General features: G+C 46.5%; 2 protein-coding genes across 2 annotated transcripts; one reads left to right on the top strand and one right to left on the bottom strand.

The window, feature by feature from the left end:
- Positions 1-3,585: 3,585 nt before the first annotated feature.
- LOC123451102 (pollen-specific leucine-rich repeat extensin-like protein 1) lies at positions 3,586-5,675 on the bottom strand. The gene has a single exon (XM_045128111.1). The coding sequence runs from the start codon at positions 5,596-5,598 to the stop codon at positions 3,664-3,666; it is 1,935 nt and encodes a 644-aa protein (XP_044984046.1). The 5' UTR covers positions 5,599-5,675; the 3' UTR covers positions 3,586-3,663.
- Positions 5,676-6,683: 1,008 nt separating this feature from the next.
- On the top strand, positions 6,684-10,480 carry LOC123447696 (glycine-rich cell wall structural protein 1.0-like). Its single transcript, XM_045124328.1, has 8 exons — positions 6,684-7,008; positions 7,839-7,919; positions 7,995-8,083; positions 8,179-8,253; positions 8,516-8,619; positions 8,693-8,962; positions 9,047-9,112; positions 9,934-10,480. Exons 1-8 carry the CDS (start codon positions 6,886-6,888, stop codon positions 10,176-10,178), a joined length of 1,053 nt encoding a protein of 350 aa, XP_044980263.1. The 5' UTR covers positions 6,684-6,885; the 3' UTR covers positions 10,179-10,480.
- The last annotated feature ends 814 nt before the right edge of the window (positions 10,481-11,294 follow it).

Genomic DNA, 11,294 nt, shown 5'->3' with positions numbered 1-11,294 from the left:
CATGTGATAACATGAGTATTTGATATCATTATGCTTAGAATGCTATTTAATTTAATGCACCTATATACTTGGTAAATGATGGAAGGCCTAGCCTTTTGCCGGGTGATTTGTTCCGTTATTGCCGCCTTAGTTTTCGTCTACCGGTGTTTGATTCCATAACCGATCGCTCCTAACACGTTCGGGGTTGTTATGGGGACCCCCTTGATAAATCGTGTAGTGTTAAGACTTGTCCGACAGGAGCCAACATTGGTTTTAATTTGCTAATCACCTAATAATAATTTGCATAGGGAATAGCTACCCGAGGATTTTAATCAACAACCCGGGCCAGTGCTCCTCATGAGTGTTGGTCCCACCTGAGCGATGTCCGGGGCCCCCTGGTCACCGAGAGGTTTAGCCATCCCGACATCTAGCCCATCCGTCGTGTCCTGAGACTGAGATAAGCGGCTCTTATCGGGGTCGTCGACACGACGGGAGGTCCTGCTAGTGTTGTCTTACCTTAGCGATATATCTTCCGTATAGGAATCACGCTGAAGCTTTGGTTCTCCCTGGAATTGAGGTTTTCCTCTAAGGAATCCGACGAGATCACGGGATTCATGATAGAGGATTACTTTGCGGCCCGTGACCATTTGTGATGGACTAGTTGGAGCACCCCTGCAGGGTTTAATCTTTCGGAAAGCCGTGCCCGCGGTTATGTGGCAACTTGAATTATTTGTTAACATCCGGTTATAGATAACTTGAACTAATTCTAATTAAATTGTCAACCGTGTGCGTAACCGTGACTGTCCCCTTCGAAGACCTCTCTTCGATCGGGAACATGATGGGGTTATGTTTGACGTAGGTAGGTGTTCTGGATCACTTAGTGATCGCCTATTCTTCGACCACCCGCGTAGACCACCGCAACTATTATTTTGATCTTCGTAAGTTAGCCACCATAAATGCTTAGGATGCTGCAACCTAAACACTGAACCTTCATCACCTATTAACTTGACTAGTTTCGGTACCAAGGTCATAGATTGCTGAGTCCCCGTGGCTCACAGATTACTTCAACACCGCAACAGGTACAGGTACGCCTGACGCAGGTGATCCAGAGGGCACGCAGCTGGCGTGGCAATACGACGAGGAGAACGACCGCCTGTACGTGAACTATCCAGAAGACTGAGGCCGTGGTCGTGATCGTGGGAAAGCATGCGGGATAGCATAGCCTTTTCTTATGTTATGTAGTCCGTAGCAGAACTATCTTGTGTGAATAAAGGTGTGGATGTAAACTCTGATATTATCTATGTGAGATGGCAAACGATTCCCTATTTGTCATTCTTAAATTATGTATGTGCTATGTTTATCCTGCTTGCGAAACGCATAGATGCGCTTCTTTCCATTTTTGGGGCATCGCACCCTAAATAGGAAAGGACCGCATCTTAGTCGTTACAAGTTGGTATCAGAGCTGACCCTCGCGGTTACACATATGTTTGCGGACAGGTGTACGGTCATGTTGTTCATGACGTTTGTGACCCGTCGTGGCACACGACATGGTACATGTACTGGACTGGATGCACAAACGTTTGTACCAAGAGGGAACACTCATGTGGCACGACGAGGACGTCGGTTCCTCCGAGTGGTGGTGTATGTGATAGCCTGGCTTATTAGGGATGATAGAATACTCATATCAATAAGGAATTCCTTCTTTTCCGGGAGCCCATTCGGACAGAACTCCCAGGTTAAGCGTGCTCGGCTTGGAGTAGTTCTAGGATGGGTGACCGACCGAGAAGTTGTTCCCGGGTGCGCATGAGTGAGGACAAAGTGCGCATAAAAGACTAGTATTGATATATGGGGACAGTCTAGATCCCGCGAGGAGTAACGACCGCCGGCGGGTGTGTCCGGGGCGTTACATCCCATTACCCTGAAGTGTTAAGACAAAAAAGAGGCCTCTCTAGAGGGGATTGTATTGAAGAAGGATGTAGGAATCCTACACATATCGATTTAAAGTGCATTAAAATTATAAGCGTGTGCTATAGCATGCTCACGTGCTACTTCGTGAATAGGTTCTCAACGTCTGAATCAGATGGCTACCATGAAATGGCCTAGTATATCCAATGACTACACTAGTTTTGTTGACGTGGCTCAAGGAGAATGTAGAGAATTTATGACCGTCGAGGCTCGCTATTTAGATACAACATATTTGTCTGGGTTATTTTATTGTTGTGTTGGTTATGTGTCTATCTATGTTTGTGACTAATATTAATATCAAATGGAGGAAGAAGAATCCTTTGTTCCATCATCAATCGCTTACACGATTTTCATATCTCTCATCCCCTTACAGTTGTCCCCTGAGGACATTTCCTTCTCATGCCCGCCATCCTCCATGACCTTGTGCGCTAGCAATTACTTAAGAGAAGGCAATATGACCCCGCGTCCTCTATCCCAGCACCAGAGACCCCCTTGCCTTGTCCACCAGGTCACGGTCGTGTGTGACCATACACCTCCTCTCCTAGCTCACGTCGACTCCCCATGTGTAAGCGATTAAAATTATAAGCGTGTGCTATAGCATGCTCACGTGCTACTTCGTGAATAGGTTCTCAACGTCTGAATCAGATGGCTACCATGAAATGGCCTAGTATATCCAATAACTACACTAGTTTTGTTGACGTGGCTCAAGGAGAATGTAGAGAATTTATGACCGTCGAGGCTCGCTATTTAGATACAACATATTTGTCTGGGTTATTTTATTGTTGTGTTGGTTATGTGTCTATCTATGTTTGTGACTAATATTAATATCAAATGGAGGAAGAAGAATCCTTTGTTCCATCATCAATCGCTTACACGATTTTCATATCTCTCATCCCCTTACAGTTGTCCCCTGAGGACATTTCCTTCTCATGCCCGCCATCCTCCATGACCCTGTGCGCTAGCAATGACTTAAGAGAAGGCAATATGACCCCGCGTCCTCTATCCCAGCACCAGAGACCCCCTTGCCTTGTCCACCAGGTCACGGTCGTGTGTGACCATACACCTCCTCTCCTAGCTCATGTCGACTCCCCATGTGTCATCCTAGGGCCACCCTCATCTCGATGCATGCCTATGCTCCAGTCGTCATGTCCCTTAAATCTGGCCATCGCTCCCTTCCCATGATGTGTTGCTACTGACATCATGGGTCCCGCCGGCCATCACCAATGGGCTCCTTTCCTAGTAGCAGAACACACACTAGTTCATGGACATGCAATGCACCAAGGTGATAGTGCGGCCCGCCTCGTTCGACATCATTAGAAATGTCATGGTGTTTCTGACACGAACTCCTCGTTTTCTTTTCTAACAGTGTGATTTCGTCACCACACACAGTTTCCACTAGGCGTGTAGTTGGTGACACTTTACAATATTGTATATGTACTAGCTTCGGCAAGCGTGACACTACAAACAAGCTAGGTAATGAAGGATATGTGTATCTCGCTTGGGCTCGCTGCTCACGACGAGTACACGTTGAAAACTTTATGTTTTCCTGTATAAGAGGCATAAAAATCCAAGAAAGGAACGAAAAATATGGAAAAAATAAAACGACACCCTCAAACAGTGTGGTAAAGTTTTTGTGCTTGTATAACACTCAATTTTTCCTATGTCAATATTGAAACAACAAATGTTAACTACTATACACACATGTATGCTCTAAACAGATCAATAGCCAGCGAATTGCGGTGGTGGTGGTGATTGGTATTTTACACCCATTATTGGTGGAAGGATGAGTGGTGGCAGAGATTCTATCGGAGGCGGGGGATATAGTATTGGCGGTGGTGGTGATTGCGGTGGAGGCGGAGACGCTTTCGGTGGTGGCGGAGAGAAAACTGGAGGTGGTGGTGGGGAAGCTTTTGGAGGGGGCGGAGAGAAAACTGGAGGCGGTGGTGGGGAAGCTTTTGGAGGGGGCGGAGAGAAAACTGGAGGCGGCGGTGGGGAAGCTTTTGGAGGGGGCGGAGAGAAAACTGGAGGCGGCGGTGGGGAAGCTTTCGGCGGGGGCGGAGAGAAAATTGGAGGTGGCGGTGGGGATGCTTTCGGCGGGGGCGGAGAGAAAACTGGAGGCGGTGGTGGGGATGCTTTCGGCGGGGGTGGAGAGAAAACTGGAGGTGGTGGTGGGAATGCTTTTGGCGGGGGCGGAGAGAAAACTGGAGGTGGCGGTGGGGATGCTTTTGGCGGGGGTGGAGAGAAAACGGGTGGTGGTGGTGGGGATGCTTTTGGTGGGGGCGGAGAGAAAACGGGAGGTGGCGGTGGGGATGCTTTTGGTGGGGGCGGAGAGGAAACATGAGGCGGTGGTGGGGATGCTTTCGACGGTGGTGGAGAAAGAACTGGCGGCGGCTGTGAGGATGCTTTCGGTGGGGGCAGAGAAAAAACTTGTGGTGGCGCTGAGTGCACTGGTGTCACTGCCACTGGTGGTGAACTTTTGCCTCCGCCCGGCCATCCGCAACGTTCTACCATAGTGCAGTCAACCGGATTGCTCAAAATGGGAGCACACTCATCTCCACTTTTCTGTGATGGTCTTGTTTGTCCCATGCAGTTTGCTTCGTCCTCGAATGTCGTGTCCATGCCAATGCTGCACTGGGTGTCTTCCTTTGTGAAGAAGTTGTAAGAAACAGACAAGTTTGCCAAAGCCGGCAACTCACACACATCTTTGGACACCTCCCCAGTAAACTTGTTATGTGACAAATCAAGCTGCTCGACCTTGGACAGGCCGGACAATGTCCTCGGGATCGACCCTGTGAGCGCATTGCCGCTGACATCGAAAACTGTGGTGGTGCCGAGAAGCCCTGCCTCCACCGGCAGGCAACCGGTGAGGCTATTGTTGATGAAGATGAACTGGTCGAGTGTGGCGGCGGCCTCACCAATGGTCCGGGGAATGCACCCGCCCAGTTCGTTGTTAGCGAGCACGATCACAGAAGCCTTGGACTTGCCGATAGTGTCCGGGATGCCGGAGGTGAATCGATTGTTATTGAGGAAGATGGCATCGTAAGGTTTTAGGAAGAGCTCTGGTGGAATGGGCCCATCAAAGTCGTTGAACCGGATGTCGAGGTAGCTGAGCTTCGGGATGCGCATCACCACGTCAGGGAATGGACCGACAAAACGGTTGTTGCTAGCGTCGAACTCGTAGAGTTGCGTCATGTTCTTGACCTCCTCTGGGATGATGCCGCAAAAGCGATTGGAGTTGAGGTGGAGCACAGCGAGATCGGTCATGAGCCCAATCTCCTTGGGCAGGTGCCCCGCGACGTCCGCACCGTTCATGTCCACCAATGCCACAACGCTCTTAGACGGATCGTCCGGCGCCGGGACACAGAGGACACCATTATAGGTGCAGACGTCAGGCCCAACCCAATTCCCTGTGAAGTTCTTGGGGTCCGAGTAGAGCGCATGCTTGAGCGCCGTCAAGGCCGTGTGTGCCGTGCGGAGGCGAGGGTTGCTGATCTTGATGTTGATGTCTATGTCGATGTGAACGTGGTCACCCTTCCTCTCAAGGGCGAGCAGCTGGCGGCGGGCGATGGTCGCCGCCTCATCAGCGGTAAGCGCCAAAGCCGAGGAGAAGAGGAGCGCGAGGATGATTACCGATGGGAACTGGAGGGTGCCCATCGTCAATCACGAATGGAAATGGTTCATCAGCCTCGGCCGAAGCCAATGGCCGGTGGGAGGAGTTAATGGAGCGAATATAGACCGCACAGGAACATTTGGGCATGCAAGTTTTGTAAGGAGGGAACGGTGAAAGGTATGGATGGTCGAGAGGATTTCGGGGAGGAGGGTTGGCTCATGCAGTGCCTCATTAAGGAATAGGCAAACGTGCTGTTCACCAAAGAAGAAAATTGTTTTGATGCACTCATTATTATCGTACTAGCAAAAGGGCCCATGCGTTGCAACGGGAAAAAGAAATACCACACGCTCTTAATTTATAAAAAATGGTCTATAATCTGAGAATTTGTAGTTACGACACAAATAAAGATGGTCTTATCCTATAAAAATGCAGTTTAAAATTTCACAGGTCTTCTATTTTAACACGGCTTGCATGTAGATTTAATACGTACAAAGAATCAGTCAAGTGACCTTCAGTTTCATCTGTAGTCCTGATTTTGTTGACATGTTCATCCCCAACCCGGATAAGTACCGGTATGAAAGAAAGACGAATAATGACTTATTTATTAAGATTGCACCTAGATAGTATTTTTATTAAACGTTTAACAGATAAAATAATATCATATTTAAATTCTACATATTTTTCTAATCAAATTCCATATATAATATGTTGAATTTGGAGTTACGGTTTAAAAGATATAAGTATTTTAAAAAACATTTAATATATACTACAAGTTTAATGTCATAAATAGTAAAGGCTTTTTTGTAAAATCACCTCGATGGGTTTTCCGACGGAAGCGATAGCCTCTTTATTATTAGGTAAATATATATATATTTCTGTGTAATATTTTTTTTAAATATTTTTTTTTGAGACAAACTCAATACGGACATCGTCCACAAATAGAAAAGGGAAAAAACCGAGCCTGCAGAGAGGGTCTTGAACCTACGGCCGGCCCCGGAAACGGCCCAAGACGGGAGAACCAGAAGTCCGAAGGAGCCGCCGATTCCCGGAGCGATCTTTTCCACTTTCTCTCATTTTCCTCTCTCCCGTGGTAGAAAAATAAAGGAGGAGACCCTCGGTTTCGTGCAACCCGAGCCCTCCGCCCCACGAGCGCGCACGTATCGTTGGCTCCGCTCCGCCTAGGGTTTTAGCCCCTCCCTCACCACCACCGCCCCACCTCGCGCCGCACCCTCACAAATCCCCCTCCCGAAACCAATCCCCCCTCCCCCTCCCCTTCCCTCCCCACCACCCCCCGCCGGGCGACGAGCGGCGGCCGGCGCCCAGGCCCCGAGATGGACCGGTACCAGAGGGTGGAGCGGCCGCGGCCCGAGTCGGCCATCGCCGAGAACGAGATCCGAATCACCGCCCAGGGGCTTATCCGCAACTATGTCTCCTACGCCACGTCCCTCCTCCAGGTGCGCTCCCCTCCCGTTCCGTCGGTTTCGCGTGCGCGCTGGTTCGGTTCGGCCCGTGTCGGCGGCGGAAAACGGCCCCGAGGCCGCGGCGCGTTTCCGCCCTTCTGGCTTCCGGGGAGGCGGAGTGGTTCGTGCGGCTGGTTTTGTCTTGTTTGATTGATGCCGAGGTCGCGCTGAATTCGCGCGGTTGCGTCTGGAAGCGCGTTGACTGACGCGCGAGTTCTGTGTTGATGCGTGATATTTGCACAAACGGATACCTGTTTGTCATTGTTTTGAATCAGTATGTCAGTAGAACTGAACTCATTGTGAATCTGGTTTGATGCGACGGATATCGAGATTTACATGTATCCGCCCTTGGCCGAGATTGTCAGGTTTAATGCGTCAATCTGATGTGCGGGTTTTGGTTACATATCGGGGATGTAAATTCAGCAATGTAGGGATGTTTTGTATGATTTGTGGTCTTCAATTGCTAGTAATGCCTTCCCTGGAAAAACAATGTCAAATGGCAGTGAGATTGTGGAGGAACTCCATGATGGGTGCTGATTGCAGTTGGAGTTTAGTTGTAAAACATGCAGTTTCGTGTCACTTAGCACCCCTGGATGCAGTCAATTGCATTTACACAGTGTTTGGTTGTGGGCTGCTGTGGTAGATCTCGGTGAAGGGGTGGGTGCTGAATTTGATGCTGAGTGTGAAAGATTCAAAAGTTCATGTCTACTTTGTTGCTAGTTTCGCAAACCAGTTATCTAATAACTTGACTGGCATTGGTAGTTTTAACTATGATTTCCTTTCCATTGTTTTCTTTATGACTCATGTTTAATATTTTGAATCAGGATCGGAAGATTAAAGAGATTGTTCTGAAAGCCATGGGACAGGCAATCAGTAAGTCTGTTGCTGTCACAGAGATTATCAAGGTAATTCTTCTGTTTTATTTTCTCATTTTTGTCCCATTATGCAGAACCACATTTGATATATTTCTTGACAAACAGAAAAGAGTTCCCGGGTTGTACCAAGATACTAACATCAGCTCTGTCAGCATAACTGATGTCTGGGAACCTATTGAAGAAGGCCTTGTCCCGTTAAGTTTCTCTTTTCTTTCTACCATCCTATTATCACATAAACTTCTGCGGCACCGAGATTTCTAATTTATTCTAATGGTTACTCATTCTGCAGACTGGAGATGACTCGCCATGTTTCAATGATTTCAATTACTTTGTCTCCAGTAGAGCTGGACCAAAATTCCCCAGGGTAAGGGCCTGATTGGATCAGCGTTTTCGTTTGAAATACTTCCGTAAAAGATACATGCCTCAGTTGGTCGTTTCATTTCCAGCCCGAAATTGCTCATTGACCAGTAAGTTACACATGTAACAAAATACCTCCGTATTTATCTTACACCCAATCCAAGCGCAGCCTAAGTTGGATGCATGTCTGTTTTTTTCTTATTAGGATAAGAACATATTTGTGCAGGAACCATGATATACATTTGGAATATTAATACATTTTTTTGTAGGTATCAAAGCCCAACTTATGTTGACCAGCCCAGGCAACAGCAGCGCCTCCAGCAGGCACCACCACCAATGCGTCAACCTCGCCAACAACCATCTGATTATGAAGGTATAATATTGATAGTCCGCACTTGTTTTTGTTTTTCAGTTGTTCAAACTTATCCTAATTGTTGTTTTGTTAGACTCCTATGTGCGGGGTCGTGGCAGAGGAAGGGGCCGTGGGCGTGGTAGGGGTTGGGGTAGAGGAGGTTATGGCGGATATGGAAACAACCAAGGCGGGTATAACCAAGGTGGGTACAACCAAGGTGGATACAATCAAGGCGGGTACAACCAAGATGGTGGGTACTACGATAATCAAGGCGGATACAACCAAGATGGTGGGTACTACGATAATCAAGGTGGGTATGGTGGTGGATATGGCTACAACCAAGGCCGACAAGGAAACTACCAAGGTATATAAGGATAGCTTGTACATTTTTATTGCTGATCTTACTTATTTAATGTTATGTGGACGCTTAGTTGATTTCTTGAACCAGAAAATGGTGGATATAACCGAGGACGGGGTGGTATGCGTGGAAGAGGCAATTGGAGTTACCGTGGGGGTATGACCTGTTATAACATACTTGTGTTTTCTGATTGAGTACTTTAACTTATGTTCTGATCTGGTATTCAATAATTAGATGCTCTTCAGCCTTTATAACATGAGCCATAGAAGTCTTGCCATGCATGCTTAAAAGAAATGTATGTTGATCATGTAAATAATTCATGCATCCCAGTATTCTTCACATGCAGCAATGCCACTTTCATGTGATTGTGGATCTGATGAATTAACTGTTATGAATATACTTTTGTACTCCCTCCGTTCCTAATTATAAGTCTTTCTAGAGATTCCACTTGGAGACTACAAACGGAGCAAAATGAGTGAATCTATATTCTAATATATGTCTATATACATCCGTATGTAGTTTCCTAGTGAAAACTCTAAAAAGACTTGTACTCCCTCTGTTCCTAAGTACAAGTTTTTAAAGATATTTCACTAGGGGTCTACATACGGAGCAAAATGAGTGAATATACACTCTAAAGTATTGTCTATATACATCCGTATGTAGTCCACTAGTGGAATCTCTAGAAAGACCTATATTTAGGAACAGAGGGAGTATTTATGAACGGATGGAGTACCTGTTTACAGCGTAAAAGATTCCAGCGTATCCAAGTAGTGTATTAGCTTGTTTTCGAGATGTTCTTCTGTTTACCTGCTAGTTTACCATTTAAATCGTCTAGTGTTGCCCTAAATTATTACGACCATATGAGCTCTTTGAGATAAATGGGTACTTTTTCTGTTCATTTTGTTCTTTAATGTGGCATATAGAAATGCCAAGCAAGTTTTGCCATGCTACCCCTTGATGTATATTTCTGCATCCAGGATATGAACGCGGCAGGGGTGGTGGTGCTCCAGGTGGTAGGGGATACGAAGGTGGAAGAGGATATGACCAAGCTCCCGCTGGAAGGGGCTACGGAGGTGGGAGGGGATATGACCAAGCCCCTGCTGGAAGGGGATACGAAGGCGGAAGGGGATATGACCAAGCTCCTGTTGGGAGGGGGGGATACGAGGGCGGAAGGGGATATGGAAGGGCTCGGGGAAGAATGGCTCGTGGGCGAGGGTACTGAGCAAAGGCAGAATTTCCATGGGCTTCTGGTTCTATTTAAATGCATGCTTTATAATGTCAGGGGAAAGGTAAGTTATCCAAAGATTTTCTGTTGGAAGCTGTCGTTCGTGTGGGTGTTAGTTGTTTCCCCTGAGCGCGATGTTTGGTTGTGAGCACAATGCTTTTCCAGAGTTTATCCTGTAATCATCTTTCAATGTTGCTGTCGGCGAGGTTTGCTGTTTTTCCCAATGGTCGATGAATGCTGAGCATGCAGCTCTATGTTCATGCCCGTCGTATTATCTCATGGAACTGTTACCTTGTTTATTCTATTTGTGCAGTTTTTTGCCCATGATTATTAGAACTATTATTTGGCTGCGCAATCCTCCTTCGGTGCACGTTTCCTGTGACAACTCTGTTTGGTTTCTAGAGCGCTCGCCACTCTCTGCTTCTAACGTGAGGGAAATTATTGTTTTAGTGGTGAATTAAAGTCGTGTGGCTCCCATCCCAGATCTGGAGGAGGTGAGTTTGGTGCTTGGTTAGGCGTTGTGGAGGAGTATGATGCTTGGCTGGGCTTCGTTGCGAATTGTTGTGGCTGTAATTATTGTTCTTTTATCTAATACTTCCTCCATCTCAGTTTATAAGTCCGGCACGTGTACCTAGGTCATCAATCTGACCAACTTAATGATAAACATGTATTATAAAAAATATATCATTAAAAACTTTAGATGTTTTAGCTTAAAAGCCTACTTCCAGAATAAGCTAAATATTTTTCTAGAATCCTAACTAAAAATATTTTTCTAAAAGCCTAGCAATAAAGACTTAATTAGTAGGCTTTAAAAAAATATATTTGATTGGGCTTTTAGAATAAGCTGGGTATGGGACAACTTATTTCAGGTTATTTTAGAAGGTACCGGAAGAATGAAATAGAGTTGTTCGTTCTCGGCGCCTTTCATCTTCGACTACAGCTTTGTGTGAACTGTATAGACATTTCAAGATATAAGGTGCACTAGTTTCATTCAAGCCAAACATATTTACACATTTATAGTTTTTTCTTACAATGTTTTACCTCTTCAATTTAACTCGGCGTGAAACAATCCACCTTCATGTTTACTAGCAAATATGCCTCATTGTTGCAACG

This window comes from Hordeum vulgare, chromosome 4H, assembly GCF_904849725.1.
Source record: "Hordeum vulgare subsp. vulgare chromosome 4H, MorexV3_pseudomolecules_assembly, whole genome shotgun sequence".
NCBI lineage: Eukaryota > Viridiplantae > Streptophyta > Magnoliopsida > Poales > Poaceae > Hordeum > Hordeum vulgare.
The sequence above is the reverse complement of the archived record's forward strand: the minus strand, read 5'-3'. Positions and strand labels throughout refer to the sequence as shown.